The following is a 26,488-nucleotide window of genomic DNA, read 5'->3' on the forward strand; positions in this document are numbered from 1 at the left end:
CAGCGCATTGAATTTTCAGGCATCAACATCACATCTTTAAGTCCTGCCAACTAGGCTCTTAAGATTTTTACAGCCCTATCCAAAACATGTGGCAATATTGCTAGTTGATGCAGTACGTTATAGACAAAACTTGCTATTGTTACTAGCAGGGCTTTTTTTCAGCTGGAACGCGGTGGAACGGAGTTCCAGAACCTCTTGAAAACGGCCACATGGCTGGTGGCCCCACCCCCTGATCTCCAGACAGAGGGGAGTTTAGATTGCCCTCTGTGCCGCTTGGCCGTGCGGAAGGCAATCTAAACTCCCCTCTGTCTGGAGATCAGGGGGCAGGGCCACCAGCCATGTGACCATTTTCACTGAGGGCGATTTAAACTTTAAAAAACTCCCCCCTTGTTCTAGCTGACCCAAAGTGACGTCATTGTGCGGTCTTGAGTTCCACCACTGAGTTCCACCACCTCTTTTCCCAGAAAAAAAGCCCTGGTTAGTAGGATAGCTATGAAAAGCAAACATAACCCTAACTTTGGCTAATCAGCATCCATGTCTGGGAGAAAGCGTATCTATTTACTCTAAAATTTCATTGTACTTATCCTTCTAAAAACTGAAGATTTGTGTGAAACAAGGTTCTCACACCTAGACAGTGGTTTTTGTGTTTGTATGCTTCATTTCCTTATGTGAACCAACTTCTAATAATTGTTCCATCTAAGAGAGCAGCGCTTAAATGCTTGGTCAAATATACTGAACCCATTTTCACAGTTGCTTTGAATACTCTAACCTGATGCATTCTGGAAATATGTTTTGCTTCGTTAAATGGCTAAAATGTGCATTTAAAAATAAGGACTGAAGAGTAGCAATATTGAACATAAGTCACTTCTTTCCTTGAGGAACACATAATTATTTCATCCTTTCTGCTTTCAGTCATTGGGTTTAAATAAACTTGCTTTGTTTCACTGTTTACTTTAATAATTTTCACATTGTCAATTTGTGCAATATGACATAAAATGCAATCTTTCAGTTAGAACGGATATCACAGGGGCTCAAGTCTGTCACAGTAAAACTGGTTTGGCTGGGAGAAACAAGGTGCAGGCTCACATGCTCCTTTTTATGTGCCAATTTCTTCCTATTTCATGATTCACCACAATATTCAGGCCAGGCTAGCTAGATAACGATAAAGTTTGCCTCCATATCAGAAATCCTTGTCAAATAGGGTTTGTTGTGTAACTACAGTTAGCCTGATTGAGATCTCACAGCAGACTATGTGTAACCTTTTTAATTCAAGGAGCAATATCAAATAATTTTTTGTTAAAGAACTGAAGAGAGTTCTCATTGATGACAATGTGATCCCACTTGCGACAATTGTATTTATGAAAATATCAGTGATCCAACTTGAAAAGACATTTTATTTGGAACAGTAACTAAGCATATACAATGACAGCCAACATGTAACAATTCAGGCCTGTTGTATTTGAGCAGACCCGGATTTCAGTCTTTCTGACTTCTGTCTAGCCAGTCCCTGAAGATGCGCCAGCTTGCAGCTGTGCTCTGTGTTGGGATGTCTTCTGTTCTTTACAGGAGTTTCTAGTATCCCTAAAATATTAATATAGAATATTCATAGAAATAGGGATGCCATTCCCCCGCTGGGGGAGTGGGATCCCCTGCTCCCACCCTCTGCCCCCCGCCTCTACTCACCTGGACGGCAGGGGAGAGGAAAGGTGGGGGAACGCTGCCCCAGGCGCACTCCTGGGGCGGTATGACAACATCACCTCCAGGAGTGACATCATCGCAATGCCCTTGAGAGCGCTCCTGTGCATCTCCGCAGATCGATTTTGGCTCTGAACAGGCCAAATTGCCATCTCAGAAGTGCATGCACGCTCCCACACTCATGCAGTGATATCATTGTGTAGCCATAGGAGCGCATGCACACTGTGTGCAAGGAGCACCCAGGAACGACAAAGAGGTAAGTGCCAGGCCCCCTGCCCTCCCACTGGCAGGGTTGGGGGACCTGGCATTGCTACATAGAAAGGAGTGCTTCTGAGGTGAGACTGCTTCTCCCTGCAGCTTCAGGCCCTCCAATCCCTCAGGGGAAATTCACATATGACATCCATTTCAAATAGTCCCAACAACAATCAAAATACAGACTAACTACCAATTAATATAAACACAATAATTAGTATAAGAAATTCTCATACCTAAAATATTAAAATAAAATATTCTTAGAAAGAAGTGCTTCTGAGGGAAGAGTGCTTTTCCCTGTAGCTTCAGACTAGGGGTGTGCAGGGCCAGGTTTCTTTGGGTTTCCCGCTTCGGGTTTACCTGAAGCGGGGGGGGAAATCCGGAAATACATTAATTCCGAAGCAGCAAGCCGCTTCGGAATTAAGTTATTTTACTTGCTTCGGTATGCTCCGTAAATATTCGGAGCATACTGAAGTGAGGGGGGGAACCCCCCCACCCCTCCCACCCCCTTGGGGCAACCCTTCAACCCCCACCCCCGTTGGGCAACCTCTCCACCCCAACCCACTTACCTGGTGGGAGGGTCTTTGACAGCTGGGCGGCAGGCCGCCGCCACTGCTTCAGCAACACAAGGCTACAATGGCCTGGAGCCAGCCAGTTCGGCTCCTCTGCTGCTGCACCACCGCACTGCCGCCTGAGACTGCAGGGTGGTGGAGAAGGCCAGAGCCGCCGCCTCCTCCTCTGGCCCTTCCTGCCCCTCAATTGGCCACAGCGTGGCAGCGCCCATTTGAGGGGCAGGAAGGGCTTTCTCCACCTCCTCCAGCCCTTCTTGCCCCTCAAATGGCCGCTGGCGCACCACGGCCAATTGAGAGACAGGAAGGGCCGGAGGCGGCAGTGGTGGCAGTGGCTCCAGCCTTCCCTACCACCCCGCAGGCTCAGGCAGTGGTGCGGCGGTGTAGTGGCAGAGGAGCCAGAGCCACTGCTGCTGCTGACAAGGTAGGTGAGGGTGGGGATGGCGGGCTGGGGGTGGGGGTGGGATGATGTTTAAAGGGCCCCTCTGCTGCTTACAAGCCCTTTAAACTCAGCCCCAAAGGTTTCCGAAGCATTCCAGATGCTTCGGAAAGCTTTGATTAGGGATTTCTGAATCGGGGCCAGCATGCTGGCCTGGATTTGGATATCCCTAATCTTTACAGATCGGGTCTGATTCAGGTAATTTACCCAAATTGGAAACCCGAAGCGCACACCCCTACTTCAGACCCTCTAATCCCTCAGGGAAAATTGCACTTTTTTTCCTTATAAGGAAGACCCTAACTCTTTAACTCCCTCTAGTGGACTACAGGGTACATATGCAAAAGAGGAGCTCTGTGTTTATGTGTGTGTGAGAGAGAGGGGTGGGTGGGGAGAAATGCTTAGAAAGAGGAGAAACTGCAAAACATTGCAGTTTTGCAATGCCATCAGATTCAGAGGGTGGAAGCAATTGATATGTGATGAAGAAGGGCCCAGCTTGTTCTTTTGGCTTTTTCTTTGTTGCATGCATGTCCAAGATCCGTTTGAATCAGGGGAGATGGAAGAACTGGAATGTATTCATTTGCTGGAGCTGGTTGAAAGGAAAGCTATTCCTCCTGCCCTTCCCCCTATGCCCTTGCAGATCAGGAGCAAATTGGCCTGTCAGGCCATCAAGAAACATCCTAGGGGAATTGCCTCTTCGGAGCTCCTGCCTGAGCAGGCTAATGAAGACACTGCAGGGTAGAGGCAAGCAGTATGGCAGCCGAACTTGTCAACCCCTTCCTGGCCCCATTGCTGCTGGGCTGGATGAAAGAGGAGCAGGCCATTGGGGACACCGTTTGCCAGGTAGAGGCAGGTGATGCGGTGCCTGCCTCACCATCCTCTGCCTAAACCTAACATTGCTGGTCTGTCCTTGCTAGATATAGCCAGTTACTTGTGCATAACTGGCCCTGGTTTTCCATCAGGTGAAGGGCTAGGGGCCTTTTCCAGGACCCATTTTGTTCGCCCATGGTTGCAGTCATTTTGGAATCAAGGTTGTAGTACTTGAGTGGCTTGACTATCAAACGTACAAGTGGGATATTGTCCCCTCTCCCACATCATTGACAATATCTGCAATTATACCAGATAAAGGGCTTAACCTGGGACTGGAAACTGACAAAAAATTAATCCCAGGAAACAGTATATACGCAATACACCAAGTAAGGCAATAAAGTAACGTTTTATTAACAATGTGAAAGTGTATCAAGTTATTCAAGCAAATCATATAACAATAAATACAAAGGAATACATGTCTCAATACTCTACAGCATCTATAAATTCATCCCAGTGGTGGAACAATCATTTAAGTTCATTCATAATGGTACAACAGCACTCCTGACAATAAATAACAAAGAAGCTGCTGGAAATAGTGAAGCAGCAAAGCTATGGAACTGCAATTGTCACGCCGAAGCTGTGACCATTCACTTCGCCGCCTACGGGTTTCGCTAGCATGTTGGTCTGTTCCCGTTTCGCATTATTGCTTCATCACAGGCATATTTATAGCACAAGCTCCAAAGTATATCACACCACCATGTTGGTATTTCGCTGGTTTAATAGTGATACTTCTGTCACTATTCAGAGTTTTAACAGCATCAGATTCCACTCTAGACAGATTATACCACACCTCTTTGGTATTACTTTCCAAGGTTTTAATGTCTCTAAGCACCACACTTTCAAATTCATCAATTAAAGGATTGCGAATATCAGGAACAAAAGTGGATCTTGGCTTCACAGGAGGCTGTCCTGCTCTCTCCGTTTGTTTGCCAAAGATTTTTTCAATTTGATAAGCCTAATAAGTTTAAAAAGATCCACCCTAGTTTTGAAAAAGTCATACCTAGGTATAGGTACGAAGCCTAATCCTTTGTTTAGCACAGATTTCTCCAGTCAGCCTTATAGCTCTATAGCGCTATAGCACTATTCTGCCATGGGCTTTTGGGTTGGCCCAGCACAACATTGGTATAATAGAAGAGTGATATAGCGCAAACATGTGAAAAAAAATTTTTTTTTAAAGGGCAGGATTTTTAGGGCCCCGTTTCCGGAGGCACTTTGACTGACCGTCGAATTGTGCTTTTCCCTTTTAATGTGACTGACTGGAAGCGCAAGCAGTCGTCAAAAGATGGGAGAATCCGTTCTAATAACGATAACAGAAGAAACGATTTCTAGTGCAAAACTGACGAAATAAGGACCCGTGTGATGATGGCCTTTGTGTATTGTGTATATACTGTTTCCTGGGATTAATTTTTTGTCAATATCTGCAATTAACCTGCTGCCTTTGTATCCAGTTTGACCCAGATGCACTTGCCGTTTTAGATCTTCCTGACATATTTTCCTTTTTGACTTTAACTCAGCAAAGCCACAAAAAATATTTGTTCATCTGAAACCTAATCACAAACCTATAACTAAGGAACTATGGCAGAACTGTGGAATATGCAGCTCAGTATCCAAATTCAGAAAACAATATGGCAATAAATATGGTATGATGATAAACTTCTTAGACCTTGGATTACAATCAATACAAAAAATGTTCTCTGTAGTTATTGGACAACTAGTAGATTCCTTATATTGGGGTTATCAGACCTGGATAAGAGATGTTGGCGTTGTTAGCAGCCAAGAGCAAACTTGACAATTCTCATGCTGCTTTGATTAGAAATTAACAGACAAATTAATTTTACACTTCAATGCATACTGGATGTTAATCAACTTACTGCAGTTATTTATTAGGGTACATTACTTCTTCCCGGAACCTCTTGAGAGGATCTTATAACCCTTTTTATATAGCTAAATGAATAAACTCTTCAAAAGTAGAAAACAGTAGCTATGCCGCATACTGAAAAATTGACTGAAACAATGTTAGACTTTGTAGTTAAAGAAAGAGTTGCCTTTGATAGATAAGAAATATGAATCATGACATTTTGTCTGAATCTGAGGATTTAGTTCAATAATGTGTATTAGGTTGCATACAGTATGTGATTAGCTGGTTGCTTTGGAACCAAGTGAGATTTTTTGAGGCGGGGGAGCTCTCTAGCTTTTGCCTGCTTCAGACTGTATCCAGGGGCTTAAACTTATTTAAGTAGATTTGGTTGCAACAGACTAATAAGATCCCAACAGAGAGGACAGGAATAAAGTTGACTGTAGTGCTGGCCAACATGGACTCATCCCAAATTTTGGTAGGGCACTTTCCAGCGGAAGCTCATACCAGAGTTATGGTTGTTTATTTGAAAATAAATAAAAAGTTGTCCTTGACTACTTTAAGTTATAAAATAGTTTTTTTTTTATGAGATGGGCAAGAAAGCTTGCAAGCATCCTGAGACAACAGCTGATGAAGGGAATTTGTATAAGCCAGCTGCTTATTGGCTGTATGGCCAGAGTGGCATAGGGAAGGTGCTTTCTTAGGGCCAAGCTACACATGACGAATGACACTTGAACGGCAAGTGGATTGAGTGGCAAGTGAACAGGGAGAAATACACTTGCTGTTCAAGTGTCATTCATCATGTGTAGCTTGGCCCGTAGCGCTGGGTAGCATTTGACTAATCCTGTCTGCTGTATGGCATGGGGGGAATGTTGTTGAGGTTCAGTGCCTCTCAACATAATTCTGTTAGGAAATAAAGATGCCAAAAATATTGTTGCCCTTTCATTTGGTAAAAAATAGGGACACTCCTCCCCCAGTAAGTCTTTCTGATGGTAAAAAGTAGCTCCCCATGGTTGTTTTTAGTCAGGATGGAACAATGTGCTGGGGAAGAGTTTCAGCTTCCCTCTGTTGATGGTTCCACTCGAAATCAGACATATACTCCTCTGTGAACCATAGAACTTCAGAACATGACTCTTGAGCTGGCCCAGAGACATCTGGGGGGGTGGGGGGGTATAAAGTGCAATAAGGCCCCTATTCTTGCCAGATGTTGGTTCTATTCTTACTGTTTATAACAAAAGGCATTACTCGGGTCAGGGAACCCTGGGGACAAAGTCATTATGTATAGAGGGCAGCTGTATGATGGTAATAATTGAGTTGAAAATCACATTCTCCTTGTTCCAGCAGCAGAACCTTTTACAGTTGCCTCGGTGGTAGAAAAGGCAGAGACGTTTCACTCTGTTCATGCAAGAGGTTCCACTAGCAGAGTGTATATGCTGTTTCTCCCAGTCTCTCTCTCTCCCCCCCGCCCCGTTTGTAGCTTTCCATGGCCATTGCTTTTTGTTCTATAGGGTCCCTCAGTCATGCCTTTTGGAGGAGGATTGTAGAGGGCTGCTGTGAGAAGGGGGCTAGCAGTTTATATGATCTACTCCATTCCCCATGAAATGAATGTTATTCAGTGTGTAAGCAGGGTGTTTTGGCCCAACTGAGAAGCTTTTTCAGTGTTTCTACAGTTTCCCAGGCATCATGATTGATGCGTAAAACAACTCCAAACTGCAGTTTGATGCCTTAGACAGGCAGTGGCTGACCTGCAAATGTAACATCTTTATAAATAATTCTTTAATCACACGGAAGTCTTTCAAACATGAAGTACTTCAGCAAATCAACCACTAATTCTGCTTTTGAGCAGTAGCTTCAGTTGCTATGCAGTTATCCTTGTTACTATGGGGTTTTTTTGTTCTTGAAAGTGTAATTTAAATAAGAAAGTCAAGCAGATGAGGAGTCTGAGTTTTCTTTCATGACATTGTCTGTTTGACCTTCTGCGTGCCTACTAAGCTATGTGACTTGGATTAAGACGCTAAGCTAAGGACAGCAGGATAAATCTGTAATGATGATTTTTATAAGATACGGGGTGGAGAGATCCAATGGCCCCTTTGTCTCCAATTAATAACATTAAAAATGGCAACATCCAGAAACCAGTGGGAGAACACTTTAATCTACCAGGACATTCCATTAAAGGTCACCATAGTTCAACAGAAACATTTCAAAAACAAAATCCAATGGGAAGCTGCTGAATTGGAATTCATATGTAAATTTGACTCAGTCAGACTTGGATTGAATAGAGACCATGAATGGTTATCTCATTACCAAAAGTAACTGCCTTCTGGCATTCTATTCAGATTCTGCCATGGAGGGGTCACACCCAGCCTGGATTGTGCATTCCACCTCTTTTATGATTTCTTGTAACTTATTTACATTTACATGACCCTCACTCGCTGCACCCTCTCCCCCCTCCCCTCACCACTTACATATCTCTGGCCAGTTTCTTCATGCCCTTCATGCATCTGAAGAAGAGAGCTGTGGCTCCCGAAAGCTTATGCTACAATAAAGTTGGTTAGTCTTAAAGGTGCTGCTGGACTCTTTTTTTTTTTAAAGGCACTTTTCTTGGTAAACAAGTTATTTTTATAGTTTACATTTCTATTAAGCCATTATAGTTTACTGTAAGCTATTCTGACCCTTTCATGCCTATTTCTTTAGAGGGTACCATTCCATGTAGTGGTACCAGTTAAAGTGCTAGACTAGGAGAGCCAGCATTAAATCCTCATTCTGCCATCACTGTTAACCATAATATGGAGGAGGGGACAATGATGTTATAAGGTGCCTTGTGTCCCTATTGGGGAGAAAAACAGAGTATCAAACTAATGATTTAGCCTGTCAGGAAAGGTAGCAAACAAAGCAGGATGTAGAGCAGCCTCACTGGAGAAGAGCTGTGGCTCAGTGGTATGTAGGGTTAGGGAAGTGTTAGGGTTATTTCTGGACCCCGCCCCTCCTTACCTAAGCCCTGTGAGAGGTTAACTTGGGCCCTGCAGGATCACTTAAGTCTTATTATTCATAATAATAAATTTATTTCTCTCTCTTTGCTGACAAAGGAATATGTCTCAAACAGTTAACAGCATCTCCTAGGCAACCAGCTTAAATTCTAAAGAGGCATCTGATGGCAACACAGGCTTTTCAAAAGCCTTACCTTTTCAGATTAGCAATTGTTTTGAGCCTGAAAGAATATACTAGCTATGTGTGGGATAATGCAGAGCTGGTTGTAAGCCTGGGGGTTCCCTGGGCAAAGGGTGCCTGGGGGTCTCTGCCCACATGCCCCTCCCCCAAGTCACCTATGCCTCCTTCCTCCACTTTGCTTTTGTGCCCTCCCACCACCTGCACATGAATTTCCCAGTGGCCCTTGCAACATGTGCAGCCGAGGGGGGGCAGTGGCAGTGGGGCCCTCCAGAAGCCTTGGGTCTTCTCATTTACCCCACCTTAGGGCATGCTGATGTCAACCCTGGGTACAAGGACTGGGGGAAAGAACTGGATGAGGTGCTGTGAAATGGGTGACTCACTAAGTACCTGCATTAGTATGATTAATATTATGGATGTCAGTGGGAAAGCCATTATGGATAGGTATGCTATCTTTATCAACACTTACGAATCTGGACCCCTGTTTAATTGTTGGGATCAACTTTCCTCATTCCTGCTCTGTGGCTATCTTCTGTTTTACTTTCTGCCTCAGCACCTTTTCATCCTCATCTTTCATCTTTCCAATACTGATTTTCTTCCCCGTTAAATGTACACATAACTACATGTTGTGCAAAGGATAATCAAACCTATGGTTCCATACTAAACAAAATTGATATTTTGTTCCTTTATTTAGAGTTCCTTTATTTAGAATATTTATATGCTACTTTTCTCCTGAAACACAGGACACAAAGCAGCTTACAAATTTTAAAGTCATAAACAATATTTAACACTAGAGTATAATCAGTCAAAATCTAAATATATCAGACTTCCATTCTTCACATACCTATTATTGTGAAACTCAGATTGGCACCCAGTCCCTCCTTGACATCATTCAGTCCTCAAAAACTTGTTTCAACGATTGCAAAAAAAATCTCTAGAGCAGCAACTGATCTTGGGAGGGGTAGGCAATACAATTCCACCCAAACCATACATTAAGACAAAAATTGAACACACTGGCAATCTGCAGGCCAAGGTGGTAAGCCGTTCAAAGATTATAGAATTTACTTAAATGTTTCATGTACATTAATTGTTTTAGCAATTACCTGTGAAGGCTGGGAGAAAATGAAGATCTGTGTATTTAATGAATCAATATACGAGTGTAATACCTCTGCTCATGCTTATATTGTGGTAGTAAATGTTAACGACAGGTGTTTTCCCCTCTCCAACAGAACAGCACTTCACTGAGGTTGTACTTGGTGAGGAATTTCTGAATCTTGGTGTAGAACATGTGTGCAGCTTAATATCAAGTGACAAATTAACAATTACATCAGAAGAAAAGGTAAGATAATTTCCCCCCTAAATTTGGAAACCATTTTAGGGATTCTTTAATACTCAAATTTGTTCCATTTTAGATTAGCTACCTAGTTAAACAATTTTCATAAAAGTGTTTGATCTTACAGAGGAAAGCTACACCTGTTACAAAAAATGTAAACACTTTGTTCAGTGATTATACAGATGACTGTACAAACTTTTGGCTTCCCATAAGGCAAGATCATGTGACACTGAATGTAGGCTGCAATGTAGGTTAAAAATATGTGCTGGGTTTGGACATATGGAGAAGCTGTTATAATTTGTTTTGTGTTTGCCACATGTCAAAATCCTGTGTGGGGCAGCTTTGTTTTTTATTTTTTTAACAAGGAGTCCAGCATTGCCGTCCAACTTTTGGAAGTTTGGCAGCATTTTGGTGCTGTCAGCCCACAGTTCAACCTACTTACAGAGTTGCATGACTCTGTCCTCTACTGTTAATCAAATTCTTTTACCCTGCATGCAAGCTGAGCTTAAGTTTTGGGAAGCATACAGCAGACTGCCATTATGTTGAAGCATAAAAGAACTATTTAGCTAGCTATTCCATTACAGAGGTGACTACATTGCATGCTAATAGGAAGCTTAGATAATGAAGATTATTTTGCAAGTAAGCTTAGAATAGCCATTAGTTTTCTGGAGAGTAGAAACACAGAGGTGGTATTCATCATCACCATACCTTTATTGGCATAATAGAAACATGAAATAGCATTTACAACCGATAAGCCGTTAAAATCATTTACATGACATAAGAACATAAAATTAACAAAGACCTCAATTTACAGCATATTTGGCTTTGATCTTAAGTATTGCCTCCAATTTTTTTGCAATTTCTCTGGTAATTTCTGCTACCAAATCACTCCAGGTGGTATTCATTTCTTGTAGTTCATAAATTGCATTGCTATGTTTAAACCAACAAATCATTTGGCTGAGTTGATAAAGTCAACCAAATCTTAAAGTGGTTCATAATTAATTTCTAGATGTAAGAAGAAAGTTCTCTCTGTGCAAAAACAATGATGAGTGCTATGACATTTATACCCAGTATTAAAAAAAAGGGGCCTTTATAAGTTTGAGATTTTAGGTTGGTGTCCATGGCTAGTTTTTATTAGGGCTGGCCCTTAAAAATATTTGAGTTGAAGTCTGTCTTTTGACTAATTGCAGATAATCAAATGATTAGTAAAAGTATCTTTTTGGGTATATTAAGTAAAAGCAATCATGGTTAAAATAATGGGATAGGGCAGCTTTTAGCATTTTCCTTTCTTCTTCTTATTGCAATAAGAAATGAGAATATTGCTGCAAAAATAAAAAAAGATGCCACAGCATGTGAAGTAATCTTTTAAGACTTGAGTTATCTGTTGGTAAAACTCACCGTAGCTGGCAACACAAGGTTTTACTTTAAATTTTACATTGTTAAGATTACGTAGGCCACATCTTAAAGCAGGTTGCTCCAGAAAATAACGTTTAGGACCCATAGTATTATGCATATGTTACAAGGCTAAGTGTTCTGGTGGAGTGCCTGAAGCATACTTTACAAGTATAGATATTTTATCTTTATTGTTTGATGGAAGCATAAATTGTAGAAGTTTTAACTGCAGTAGATAGAATGAGTTACTTACATTTCTATTTATTTTGAGAATATGGACCACTTGACATTCTACCCTCCTGATTGAGGAGCGCATTTTTATTAGTTTCCAGAAAATGGAGGCAGATTCCCTTGATGCAGTAATTACTGTAGGTAGCGCTGGGAACTAGATGGTGCTTTGAACACTTGTTTTTCACACAATACCTTATAAAATAACTTTCAAGCTGTTGCTTATGCACCTTCTACAAATCTACCTCCTCCATAATGGTCTCATTTAGGCTGCTCTCCCCAGAACATTTCACACTGTTTCTCTAGAAAAAGAAACCAAACTAAAGGGGTACATAATGTTATAGGATTCACTACCACTGGGCATAGTCATGACAACTAACATAGTTGGGTTTAAAAGACAGATTCTTGGAGGATGGGTCCATCAGTGGCTACTTACCACGATAACTGATAACTAAAAATAAGTCCATACGCAGTTGTTGTCTGCATGCGGTATGTTCCATATGCAATGCTGTCAGTATGTGATTTATTTAATCTTCCACTTATCCCATTTTCTTGCTGGAAGAAGCCACCCTAAACTTCTTTTATGTATTTTCCCCCCGTGGGGGGGAGAGTAAAAACAGCTCAGGGGGCGTCTTTCTCCAGCAAGAAAACAGCAGGGGATGATAAGGCTTCCATCTCTCTTCATGATGTTCTTGTCTTTGATAAAGTAAGCCTGGAGACTGCATTTGCAAAAGAGAAAAACATAATTTGCAATAAATGGGAAAGAACCAGTAACATGTAGTTGAACCTGTAGTGACAAATGCCATAGTCAGTTGTGTTCAGATTTTTAAATGCGAATAGTAAAGTTGCTTTAAAATAATATTGGCTGCGGTTTCTGGAATCTTTTAGATAAAGTACTGATGATAAACTTTTGATGATAAAATATTTTATGAAAGACAACATTTGTCTTCACTTTAGAAGCCTGAATTGAACTTGCTATTTCTGTCATTCATAAAACACAACTCACTGCCAGTGATTAGGCAGGGCAAGTTTTGTAAACTGCAGGAAAGATGTGGATCTTTTTTTTCTTCCTTTTAGACAATAAATGACGACAATGTATGGGCAGGTGGGTTATTAAAAATGTCTGTGGGCCAGGGTTTTTTTTCAGGGGGAATGCAGGGGAACGGAGTTCCGGCACCTCTTGAAAATACTCAGCAATAGTGCTTGAAAATAATATTATTTCAAAGAATCCCATGTGTTTCTTCCTCATTTCCCTCTTGAGAGTTCCGCCACCTCTTTTCCCAGAAAAAAACCCCTGCTGTGGGTTAATAACTTCTGTAGATTTGTGGAGTAGATTTCTGAATAGCCGTGCTAGGAGGCAACATTAAGGAAGACCTTGGCCTCTACACTCTATTGGCCTTCAAGGCCAACTGGCTGGCCACTGAGTGAAAGAGGATGCTAGACTAGATGGATGATAGTCTGACCCAGCAGGGGACTTCTTATGTCTAGTGTAGAGAAACCAATTTGCAGTTTTTTTTCTTTCTTTGTCATAACTGTAGCACATAGGGTTACCCAATTAAATTGATGGGTAGTAAATTCAGGACAAGCCAAAAAAAAAATTAACATGCAGAATAACTTACAAAATCTACTGCCACAAAATGTAGTGATGGGCAGATTCTCCACCTCTTGCTTGTGGGGGGGGGGGGGAGCCACTGCTAGAACGGAAAAAAGCAGCTTAGATGTTTGATCCTCTCTAAATCGCAGGCAGGGTTCCTTTAATGGCTAAACGCTGCTGCTGAATATGGAGTAATGTGTGGCAGCAGCTGTGACTCTCTTCTTTCCTCCAAGACAAGGTGAGGAGGTTAGCCCAGTTCTGTTGGGCTTTCTAGTTTCTAATGTTACACTGGCCCTTGCATGAAGTACCTTTTTCCATTCTAGATTTTGGCAATGGTAGAGTAAGGCTTGAATAGCGATATTCAGTCAATGTGTAATCTGTTAATTAGCTTGGACAGGCAATGTGCAAAACTCACAGTGTATCTGCTGTTTTGGAAGGTATTCGAAGCAGTGATAGCTTGGGTTAACCATGACAAAGATGTGAGACAAGAGCTTATGGCACGTCTGATGGAACACGTTCGCCTGCCGTTGCTCTCCCGAGAGTATTTGGTTCAGGTAAATAAAAAGTCAGCATCTCAAGCGCAGTCTTCCCTGTGACTCTACACGAGACATCTGACACATGAAGAACATTGCATCCGGAGATGTAATGTTAGCCAGGAAGGGTAGTTTAAAAAGACAGCCGGTGGCAGGGCAAAGGCATTGCTACACTGGATCTGTGTGAAGGGGCTGTGAAATGCCAGAAGGGAAACTTCAGCCCATTATAACCTCTCCAGGTCCAAGCCCAGCTCTGGAAGGCAGCTCTGACCCATTTCCATTCCTCGCTGCCCTCTGGTTGCCATGCCACACAGTTTTAGATTGGAGAGGTGAAATTGACAGAGCCTTCTGGAAGGCAAAGATGAAATTAACAAACCATCTGAGGAGTGATCAACACTGGCTCTGCCTTTTCAAACTGCGCTTCCTGGCTAACATTGCATCTGCTTACAGTTGATGAACAGGTGCCGAGGCGTCTCATATAGACAGACTCACAGACAAGGCCTTTGTCAATTGTTAGAATAAAAGCTGTGGCATCTTTTCTTTCTTCTAAAGCTGTGTCTGTTGTTTCAAATAGTTCTGTAATGGTCTAATACTTACTATAATCTCATTTTTTGGTCTTGTTTCTGCTTCTTAGAGTGATCTTGAATTTTTTCAAAATTAATAGTGGAAAGGCTTTATTAATTTATTTTATTTTATTTGTATTGTCGAAGGCTTTCACGGCCGGAGAACGATGGTTGTTGTGGGTTTTCCGGGCTGTATTGCCATGGTCTTGGCATTGTAGTTCCTGACGTTTCGTCAGCAGCTGTGGCTGGCATCTTCAGAGGTGTAGCACCAAAAGACAGAGATCTCTCAGTGTTTGTTGGATTTATATTCCGCCCTCCCCACAACGAGGCTCAGGGTGGGTCACAACATCATAAAACCACAGTTTAAAATACAATAAATAACAGTTAAAATCATAAAACAATAAAAGGAGGAGTAAGTTCCTCACTCTAACTAGCCAAAAAATAAGCCTGATCAGAGGTGGCTTACCTCAAGCAACTCTCTACAACCATACTAGTAGCAGATACACAGTAAACTAAGCTGCTACTATACACATTTTCCTATTTCCTTTTGGTGGCTCCAAAGGCATTCAGATAGTTAAGAAATATCTCTTAGAAAAGCACCTTACTATCAGCTTGGAAATAGTTCATTCCCCTGAGTTTTTCTTTTTAAGTTACTTTGATATCTTCCAAAAACATTCTGAAAAATACCTTTATGGAGAAATCATATCCTGATTAAGGGTACATAAGCAAATAAGTTACCTCAGTCTTTTCATATTGCCAGGGTATGTCCTCTGTGCCAGCTTTGTGAAACAGTTTTAGCACATCGGTTTCTGTCTTTTTGCACTGGCATGTCAATTTGGTTCTAATTCTTTGGGAAACATGAGGCATTGCTCAGGGAAGAAGAACACTCATAGACAAATAGCCACATGGTTAAGAGACTGCAGTGAGAAAGGAAATGGGGTGAGATTGCTCCCTTTCATCAGTGGAGAGTGGTGGGACGCTACCTAGTTCTTCACTATGAATGGTTCTTGGTGATTAAATCCAAAGGGCTAGTATTTTCTCATGACAGCTGGCATAAGATTTATGGTGCCGAAGATCCACTGAATTAGTCTAGAGGTCCCAAATGTGGTGCCCACCAAGTGTTTTTAGAAAGGGGGGGGGTTGCCCAGTAAGCCTTATGATTGGCTGTGCAGATTTTTTTTTTTAAAAAATGTAGCTTTGGCAGCAGCTGCCAGCACAACTCAGGGATCTTCACTGTGTGGCTGAAGTTAAGCTGTAGCAGCCATTTTGTGGCCAGCTATGCCTCTTGCAGTAGCCATTTTGTGGCTGTGCCCATTACACTGAGTCAGATTTCCAAAGATGCCCACATGCTCAAAAGGCTAGGAACCCCTTCATTAGTGCACATTTACTGCTATATAATGTGATAAGACTATATCAATGTGTTTAATGTACAGAGAGTCGAAGAGGAGGCACTAGTTAAAAACAGCAGCGCATGTAAGGATTACCTCATTGAAGCAATGAAGTACCATTTGTTGCCGCTTGAGCAGAGAGCCCTGATGAAGAGTACACGGACCAGGTTGAGAACACCTGCCACTGTTCCCAAAGTAAGCTCATATTAATTTGTGTGTTTGCCCTTTTATGTTGTGTTCTCTGGGGAAATAAAGATGTAATGTATGAATTAGCTCACATGGCCTTTTAAATAAAATGTTTTGCCTGAAATATCCCTTCAGAATCATTTAAAACCATGCAATGAAACTATACTGGATGAAGAGATTGTCTTATTATCTTGTCACAAACCGATCTGTTCCATCATAGCATGTTTAAATGAATTAAGACCTAAAATATAGATTGTATTCCTTGTGAGAACTCTTCTTGGCTTATACCTGTTGCCCTGGAAAACTATCATAGGTATTCTTTAGTTTGAACCATGGTAGAAGTCATTGTTAATGCCATACAAGTTATGTTCACGATTTATTCAAATTCAAGACTAGTTTTTTGCCTAGATGTGCCATAAACAAGAGGGAATCATCATATATTCACATCCATGTTACAGTTATGTCTAATAATAATTTTGTGTGTGTATAGTATTTAAAGGGTTAACTTGCATTCAGGGTTGTATTCCTTCTGAGTAAGTACAGTACAGTGGTTGCTTAATAGGAATTTATAATGCTGAAAGCAATGAAATATTTTCCCCCCGCCATACCTGGTAATGTGTCATATAAAAGGAAGAGGTCTTTCCTTGGTCCTTTTCAGTTACTGTGAGTTTTGTTTTTGGAATCCATTCTCCAGCAAAAGCAGCGTGCCTGTTAAAATATCAGGGAAAGGAGAGAAGATTGCATGCAGTTAGAAGTGTGGCCTTGGGGAATCTTTGCTCTGGTATGCTTACAACATATTTTTGCCACTTGCCAGTGTAAGTTTTAGAGTGGGAGGTATTACATCATGCAAAATGCTAGATAGTTATAATATACCTAATTGTGAGTTCACTGTAAAGGCAGATAACTGTTCAGTTACTTCCGTTCACGTGAATAACTAACTTACTTATTGGGTTTTGATCCCTTGGCAGCTGATGATGGTGGTTGGAGGACAAGCACCAAAGGCCATCCGCAGCGTAGAGTGTTACGATTTTAAAGAAGAACGTTGGCACCAAGTTGCTGAGCTACCTTCTAGAAGATGCAGAGCAGGTAGCTATATCTATTCTGATAATGCTTCATTGATTAATGTTCCCTACTTTGATATTTGAATCCATACTGACAGCTTCCTGTTCAGGTTAGATCATATGTGAATGAAAGCTTTTCATATACGATCTGCAGACATGAAGAATGTAGATAGTGAGATAGAATGTTCTTCTTTTTCAGGAGTTGTATATATGGGCGGCCTGGTATTTGCTGTTGGTGGTTTCAATGGCTCCTTGAGAGTTCGCACAGTGGATTCATATGATCCAGTGAAGGACCAATGGACAAGTGTTGCTAATATGCAAGACAGAAGAAGCACTTTAGGAGCTGCTGTATTAAATGGACTTCTGTATGCTGTGGGAGGATTTGATGGGAGTACAGGTTGTAATCTTTCAGTAATACTGTTGGCTTTGTTGGAGGTCTTTGAGTTTTGTTTGTATATTTGTAGCAATAATTTTCATTAACCTTTCCAATGATTAAAATGCGTTGGGAAATCCCTTTCTTTTTCCAGAAAGGTTTTTTGTCACTTATGGGCATTTATTCCTCTAGTTTTATTCAAACCATAAAAGATCCTATAGCATCTGAGTGTTCTCTCCTTCAGTTCTCTTCTTCCCTCCCCCAGTTTTCAACAAAACAAAAATAGTACTCCACAATCGCATATAAAGATATTCTGAGTGGATTTTCCTATACATGTGCACAAGGACTATTTCAACTGAGTAAGACTAGTAAACTAATGTGTGCTTATTGTTGTTAGCTAATTGTATCCTTTATTTCATGAATGGAAAGACTCCGGGAGTACAGTTCACAATTCCTATTGACAGTTTATAGGAATGTACTGTAGGCAATTTCTTCATACCATCTAGCTTTCTGTATTTTTTTTTATGACAGGCTTATCCTCAGTAGAAGCCTATAATATGAAGACTAATGAGTGGTTTCATGTGGCTCCAATGAATACGAGGAGAAGTAGCGTTGGTGTAGGCGTGGTTGGAGGTAATGTTTCCTTTTAGCCAAATACTGCTATATATCTAACCTAGATTTTTGAGGAAGTTCAAATCCATTCCTTAATGTACCATACCAGTCATAGGGGGCGCTCTTTGCAAGTAGATTAATAACTTCTTATGTCGAAGAGCAAGATTCAAGTCCAGTAGCACCTTAAAGAACAACTAAAAGGGAGTTCTGACTCTCAAAAGCTCATACCCTGGAAATCCAGTTGTTCTTTAAGGTGCTACTGGACTCGAATCTCACTCTTCTACTACAGACCAACACAGATATCTATCTGAAACTAACTTCTTATAAGTATAGCATCTTATACTTAGACACTGTGTTAAGGTCAGGACACAGTGTTCTCTGCTGTTCTCTTTTAATTTTTTCCCTAACCACTTTCTGGCTGCCAGATGATCATTTATTATAATTAGCTAAATGTTTTCCTTGTGATTGGAAAACGTAGGTCAGTACTACTTGCTATGGAAGCAAACTGTTGTGGTAGCTTTGGATGACGAATTCAATAACTTTTTTGCTTGATAGCTGCCTGATGTTGAAAAAACTGATTTCCATAGGAAATTTAATATGAGAACAAATCCTTTCGCTTTTCTTTTGAAGTGTATTGCATGTCTTACGGTTGACCTCATTATTTAAAATGGGTAGCCTCATTGAAACTGCTTTAATTTGATTTCTCATTCTTTAAAATTTGAGATCGTAAAAAATTGTTGAAAGTGTTCATATAGCATCAAGGAAGTGATAAAATCGAACATAGCATGTGCATTTTTAGCTTGGTTCAGGTGCAATGCTGAATCGTCATTGAGCACTAAAATCTTTAATAGTGGCTGGGGCTTCCTTGTATAGACCTCCCACTTCAGTATGCTGATCCGTTGTTTCTGGGTTTTCAGCAAGTTATAGGTTATCATTTCATCCAGGGCTCAAGCATTATTTGTTTGGACTTGATACAAGCATTCCCACACACAAACACCAGCAGCATAATCCCTTATCCCAAACCTACACTTTAATGGTATATAAACAAAGTTTGTTTTAATTCTGAAATCAGTTACATAGTCTGCATTTCTGAAAAATTGCCTGCTTTTATAGTTTAATAACAGCACCCAGCTTGAGAGTCTTACAGTTTTGCTAAGTATTTTGTAACTTTTCAGTTACTAAAAAGGGATTTTCCTGTCAATGTCTTGGTGTTATTAAAAAAATTCTAATGGACTTAACGTGGCTGCAAAACATAGTTCCAGATTGGAAAGAATGATATTAAAATATTTTTAATATCACAGGGGTGTGCCACTGGCAAAATTAAATCAAAATTAAAATATCAAAATTAATCAATATTTTAAATCAAAATCAAAATTAAAATATTTTGATTGAGTATGTAGGGCAATTCATTGAAAATTAGTTGCCACAGAATCTATCTCAATGTTATGTTTCTTGCTGCCTGATTTTACTTATATCCACTACCAGGTATGCCAGCATGAAGTGTGCGTGTGACTGTTAAAGCTTTACATTTACATACTGGGCATGCAAATCCTGCCTGATGAAGGAGAAGTACTTGCTCCTGCTTTCTTATGATGCTTTGCTTAGCCCTTCCTACCAGGTGTCCTTCCTTCCTGCCTGTGCATAAGAAACTCTGGGACTTGTAGTTCTTGATATGATAGACAATGTCAAAGAACAGATCTCTCAGTTTCACTCTCACACAGTCCTAGTTTTAACTGCACATGCATCCTCTCTCTCTATTTTAGAGAAGGGCCTTAGGCTGGACCAGGAGTAAGGTTGCCAACTCTGGGTTGGGAAATTCCTGGGAATTTAGAGGAAGAACCTGGGGAGGGGGTGGTGTTTGGAGAACAGAGGGACCTCCATGGGATAGAATGCCATATATCCCACCCTTCAAAACAGCCATTTGCTCCAGGAGAACAGATACAATAATCTAAATAACAGTTGTCATTCTGGAAGATTGGCAATCCTAACCAATATGCCTAGCAGTTCAGAATATTGCTTGAGATTGCTGTTCTAACACTGCTTGACTGTAGCAAATCTCAGAAGTTCTGGATATCAGATACAAATAAGCAGGGGTCATTTCCTATAAAGAGAACTAAAGGAACTCATTAGCATAACTCATTAGCATATGCCATATCCCCTGTCATCACCGGAAGTGTGTCAGAAGGCAACATCCACCCCTCAGGCCCCTTTCTGCGAAAGTCTCCAGGTATTTCCTTAAAGCAGGATGAACTCAAAGCAGCTTACCCTCCTCTGGAGAGCCAGCCCTGCTTGCACCCACTCACTCTCTCAAGTCACAAATGAAAATAAAGCAGCATGAATTCCAAGCAGCTTACGTTCCTTTGGAGCCCAGCACCACTCGGCTTGCACTCACTCATTTTCTCTCCCCCTGCCCCCAGTCACAAATGAAAGTAAAAGAGCAGAGCAGAATGAATCCAAGCAGCTTGCGTCCCTTTGGAGCCCAGCACCACTCAGCATTCTCTCCCCCCCCCCCCCGTCACAAATGAAAGTAACAGAGCAGAGAACGAATCTGAGCAGCTTGCGTTCCTTTGGAGTCCAGCACCACTCGGCATTCTCTTTCTCTCCCCCCCCCATCACAAATGAAAGTAACAGAGCAGAGAAGGAATCCAAGCAGCTTGCCTTCCTTTGGAGCCCAGCACCACTCGGCATTCTCTCTCCCCACCCCCCGTCACAAATGAAAGTAACAGAGCAGAGAAGGAATCCAAGCAGCTTGCGTTCCTTTGGAGCCCAGCACCACTCGGCATTCTCTCTCCCCACCCCCCGTCACAAATGAAAGTAACAGAGCAGAGAAGGAATCCAAGCAGCTTGCGTTCCTTTGGAGCCCAGCACCACTCAGCATTCTCTCTCTCTCCCCCCCCCCCAGTCACAAATGAAAATAAAAGAGCAGAGCAGAGAATGAATCCAAGCAGCTTGCGTTCCTTTGGAGCCCAGCACCACTCGGCATTCTCTCTCTCTCTCCCCCGCCCCCAGTCACAAATGAAAGTAAATGAGCAGAGCAGAAGAAATCCAAGCAGCTTACTGTTCCTTTGGAGCCCAGCACCACTCGGCCTGCACTCGGAGGAAATCACGTGGGCGGGGCCAAAACCCACGTGACCTCTTTTTAGACCTACTGGAACACCATTCCTGTGTGTTCCGGCTCCAAATGAGCCCTGCAAATAAGTTACTATAAATATTCTCAGACATGATCAACAGTTTATCCTCCATTTTGTTCCTCATGATAATGGGTAGAGATGGGCATGAACCTCCCAAAAAAGAACCGCGAGATTCGAGGTTCGTTCTATTTCATGAACCCTGAACCCCGAACTTTAATTAAATTGATCCAGTTCGCGAACTGGTTTGTGGTTCGTTGGAGCCCAGAATAACCCCTTTAGACTCAGAGAGCCCAAACTCGCAGGGAGTTTTCAGCAGGCTCTCCTCCAGCCACCCTCCAAATTTGGTGAACATTGCAATATGGATCTCTGAGTTATAGACCCCCAAAGCTGGTGCCCCCAGAAAAGTCCCATTCATTAGAATTGGAGCCATCAATGCCAATTGACTTATGGCTCCATTTGAAGTGATGGACCCCCAGACTTGGGTAATGTTGGTGGCTGCCCTCTCTTCGTGGGCTTGGGGAGGCAGTCGGCCACCTCCCTTCTCAGGGGTGGGGGGTTTGGCTGCTAGCCAGCGGCACCCCCCTGTGCCCGCCTGCATGCCCCAACGGGCAGCCACCATCACATTCAGGAAGTGGGTGATGTCAGGGGCCGCCCCCTCTTTGTGGTCTCAGGGAGGTGGTTGGCTGCCTCCCTTCTCAGGGGCGGGATATGCGGCCGCTAGCTGGCGGCACCCCCCTATGCCTGCCCATATGCCTCAATGAGCAGCCACCATCAGGCACAGCAGATGGGTGGTGTCAGTGGCCGTCTCCTCTTTGTGGGCTCAGGGAGGCAGTTGGCTGCCTCCATCCTCTGGGACGGGGGGTTTGGCCACTAGCCCGCAGCACCCCCTGTGCCTGCCCACACACCCCAATGGGCGGCCACCATCAGGCATGGGTGATGGATGATGTCAGTAGCCGCCCCCTCCTCCCTGTGGTTGGGGAGGGTAAGACTAAGTCCCCCAGATGGAGCCCAAGTCCCATGGATGTTGTGCGGGGTACCCCCCCCCCCCGGGATGGGGAAAGGACTGATACCCGTCCCTCATGCTGAGGAGCATTGAGTGACTGGCCACCGACAAAATTCACTTCCTGGACATTCACCTCCTGGACATTCACCTCCTGGACTGGTGGGGAGGCTATTCTAAGTCTCCTTGTGGAGATGGAAGGGATGCCTCCTCCTCTTGGGGAGAGGCTATGTTAAGTCCTGCTGGTGGTGTTCAGGGGGGGGGGTTCCTATTACCTCCCACAGCTTATGATCTCAACAGCGTGAGCCCCTCCACCCTAGAAGACATGGCCACTGACCAAACAAAACCCACCCAAACCTCTGCGGCACACAATTATTATCACAGTATTTCATATCATATTGTTGCATATACTCACATTATGACATATTATTACATTATCAGAATATGTGGATTTGATTCTATTTGCAAAATACACCTCGATGATGAGGCAGCAGTCACAGATGCCTTTCCCATCTTGCGGGGAGGCCGTTCTAAGTCCCAGGGATAGGATGTGGCAGCCAGAGACATCACCCACCTGCCGGCTGTGGTGGCAAGGACAGAACCCCTTCCTCCCTGTGCAGAGGAGACCACAGATCCCATGGATCGGGGGCCTTCCCTCCGTCTTGTACAATTTTATGTGCAAAGCCATCCCTCGTGCTGAACAGGCAGGACAGGTGCACAAAATAAAGAGGTAGTAATCAAATCAAAAAGAAAGAACAATGTGAGCCATCGACCGAAGTGCCCACTTAGCTTGGCCCCAGAGCCTAGCAGTGGCCCTGAGACCGGGGGGTAGTAGGGCCCTACCCTGCCACACATAGATACCTGACCAGAGCAGGCAGGACAGGTGCACAAAATAGATAATAATTAAACCTAGAAGGAATAAGGAGAAACAAAGAAAATACAAGGGAAAAAAGTAGGCCTCAATCAAGCTAGGCCCCAGCCCAGAGCCAGGCAGTGGCCCTGGGACTGGGGTGGGGTGGGATGGGGTGCAGGAAAAAAGGCACCCTTCCTAGCAATGCCAAGACTAAAGCTGAAGAGGCTTTTCAGTCTCTCTTAAACCAGCAGCAGCTGAGCTGAGGTCCACTCTCCCTCTCTCTCATTCAAATTGCAGCAACAGCTCCTCACTCTCCCACTGTCTGCTGAAACTGAAAGCACGAGGATGAGAGCTGTTCCTTATATAACAAATGGTCACATAGAGCAGAACAGGAGGTCTGTGGTTGGCAGTCAGACCTGCCTAACAGGGTTTGAAGGGATGAGATTGGTGTTCCCATGGGCTACAGAAGGCCCAACTCCCCCCTGTTCTTGGCTCCCATATAACAGAATGGAAGCTCTACGGTTGGAAGGGAGACCTGCCTATCAAGGTTCGGTGGGCTAATATTGGGGTTTCCATGGCAACAAAAGGTCTGCAGACATTCCGGGCCTATGTTGCCTAGGGAATCAATTGATCAGCGCAAGCCTGTCTGGCTTCACAAACCACTCACGGGTCTGATGAATCGGGCCAAAAAGTCGTGGAGTTCGTGGAAAAGACAGCCCCACAAACCACATTTACACAAACCATGAATTGGCCCAGTTGGTGCCAAATTTTGAGTCGTATTACGATTCGTGCCCACCTCTAGTAATGGGGATTACAACCTGGGCTGTTACTAGGGCCCTACTTACATCCAATGTGGCAAACCAGTGATTAGATCCCACCTTACAATTTCCATGAATGCAAGGGGGGGTGATTTTCTCCAGTTACCCTTCCCACTCAGGTTGCCAGGTTCCTCGGAACCCAAATCAGGGGATGAGGTCGTGGGGGCCATGCGTGTGGGAAGAAACCTACCTTGTATGTGCATGCTCAAGAGCACTTCCTTCTGCTGGGAACGACTTCATTCTTGACACAAGGAAGTGCTCCAGAGTGTGCAGGTGTGCTCTCTGGAGCTTCTGGGCCCCATTCCCCACGCTCCCCCCCCCCCCGGCCATGGCTGGACAGGTGAGTGGTGGCGGGAGGAAGCTGGGAGCAGGGGATCCTCTGCTCCCATGAGGAGGACTGGTAATCCTCCTCATGGGAGCAGGAGGCCTCTGACGCCTCCACAGGAGGCCTCTTACGCCTCCCACCTAAGCTATCCTTGTGGGGTCCCTCAGAAACAACATTTTGAGAGGTGTTTGGGATTCTCAGGCAGGGTCCTGACAAAAATCACCCCTCCTTCTTTATGATAGTGGAAGTTCTAAGTGGGATTTCAAGTTGTGGATTCCTACAAAGGCAAAAATAACTATGAGCAGGAGGGGGAACTATAGTATAGCACTATGAAGATTATATCAAAACTCCTGGGAATGTGTCTGCCATGATAAGAGCCTATATCTACAGGCCTCTTTCAGATATTAAGGTGGCCTGTGATTTACCTTTGTAAACGCCCTGGGAAAGCAGAGGGCTATAAATCCAGCAGTGGGGAAAAAATTGGCTCCAATTGCTCTGACAGACACCTCTTTGGGATGTTCATTTAACTGATGCAAACTGTCATCCTGAGAAAGATTAAGAAAGTCCTAGGAATGGAGGTGGGAAGGTGCGAGAGGCTGGCGTGTCTCTAAACCCTCCCCCACCACCCTCCTCAGCTGATATCCATTTCTGTTTGGTAGCGCTCAAGGTATAGTTACAGATTAGACTCTTGCCTTTTATTTCTTTTGTTTCAGCTGCAGCCCTAGTTTATGGTAACTTCCTATATATTGTGTGCTTTCTGTCTCTATCTTCTATATTCTTCTGTAAACCAATAAAACTCACTCTTTAGTTAAGTTGAGCTGTGTCAACATGTCCTGACCTATGGGCCTTCTGCTCGAGCCATTCATTAGCAATCTGTACACACTCAGAGGCTCACCAGCTTCTCAAACAGTTGATGAAGGATCAAGGTTGTTCAATTTGGGTGGTAGCAACCTACCAGAGGAAAACAAGTGACTGGGAGGAAGGAGGAAGCCCCCTTCTGTGTGTAATAGTATCTGCTTCAGTTTTTAACAAAAAGGCTAAGATTTTAATGTTCAGAGACTGTTTTTTCTTCAGTAAAGTTTCCATACTTAGTTCAGCACACTTTGGCCTGCATGTTATATTGATAAATGCATACTTTATTTGACATTTTCTTGTTGGCCATTGCATTATTTCTCATACTAACACAATAAAACTAATATTTCTATGAAAGTAACAGTTCCAGTTCAATCAGTTCCAGTTCAAACTAGAAACACACCAAGGCTAACAAGATTTGTTTTCTTTAACCTTTTTCCTATTGGTTTATTCCCTTCCAAGTAGACTTTTCTTTGGAGTTTCTGGTTTAATGAAATAAATACATATTTTACCCTCATTGCATTAGTCCAGTAGCACCTTTAAGACTAACCAGCTTTATTGTAGCATAAGATATTGAGAACCACAGCTCTCTTCATCAAATGCATGGAGGGTATGAAGAAACTGGCCAGAGATATATAGATCGTGAGGGGAGGGGGGAGAGGGTGCACGGAGTGAGGGCCATGTAAATCAGTTGCAAAAGTCATGAAAGAGGTGGAGTGATCAATCCAGGCTGAGTGTGACCCCCTCCCCTCCGTTGCTGAATCTGAATGGAATGCCTGAAGGCAATTACTTCTGGTAATGAGATAACCATCCAGAGTCTCTATTCAATCCTAGTCTGACTGAGTCAAATTTACATATGAATTTCACATTGCATATTGCATTAGTAGCTACTCTTACCACACCATCCAAAAACTATGTCACTATACAGGAAAAAAGTGGCCTACTAATCAGGGTTGGATCAAGGGGAGTAGCCTGCCCCTGGCACCACCAAAGAGGGGGCGCTGGGCATGGCTACCAGCTGCCCGGGAGGCTGAGCACAGGGTTGGGAGACCCTCACCAGCCCCGCCGATGGGGCGGCTGGCTTGCCGTGCGTGCACAACCTCCCAGCCCTGCGCTCAGCCTTCAGTGCATTCCCTCACCACCGCCACCGCCAGCTCCGCAGCTCACTGTGCGCGGGCACAGCCGGCTTGCCGCACATGCAGCACAGGGAAGCGGGGCACGTGAACCGCACAGAGGGCCTCCTAGCCCTGTGCTCAGCTGGCCGCACGGCAACCAGCCGCCCCAGCGCCCGGTGAGCTGTGGAGCTGGCGGCAGTGAGGGTATGTGCTGGGGCAGCTCGCTTGCTGCGCAGGTGGCTGAGTGCAGGGCTGGGAGGTCCTGCGCGTGCAGCAAGCCAGCTGGCCA

At 43.4% G+C, this 26,488-nt stretch overlaps 1 protein-coding gene across 1 annotated transcript in view; it reads left to right on the forward strand.

Annotated features, from left to right (window-relative positions):
* Positions 1 to 26,488, forward strand: part of KLHL2 (kelch like family member 2) — a 68,013-nt gene that overhangs the window by 23,978 nt on the left and 17,547 nt on the right. The window contains exons 6-11 of the mRNA XM_054989886.1: positions 10,072 to 10,181; positions 13,827 to 13,943; positions 15,919 to 16,068; positions 17,028 to 17,145; positions 17,320 to 17,517; positions 18,025 to 18,126. Of these exons, the coding sequence (XP_054845861.1) occupies positions 10,072 to 10,181; positions 13,827 to 13,943; positions 15,919 to 16,068; positions 17,028 to 17,145; positions 17,320 to 17,517; positions 18,025 to 18,126 (795 nt within the window). The remainder of the gene's footprint in view (positions 1 to 10,071; positions 10,182 to 13,826; positions 13,944 to 15,918; positions 16,069 to 17,027; positions 17,146 to 17,319; positions 17,518 to 18,024; positions 18,127 to 26,488) is intronic.

Source organism: Eublepharis macularius, chromosome 10, assembly GCF_028583425.1.
Source record: "Eublepharis macularius isolate TG4126 chromosome 10, MPM_Emac_v1.0, whole genome shotgun sequence".
Classification (NCBI taxonomy): Eukaryota; Metazoa; Chordata; class Lepidosauria; order Squamata; family Eublepharidae; genus Eublepharis; species Eublepharis macularius.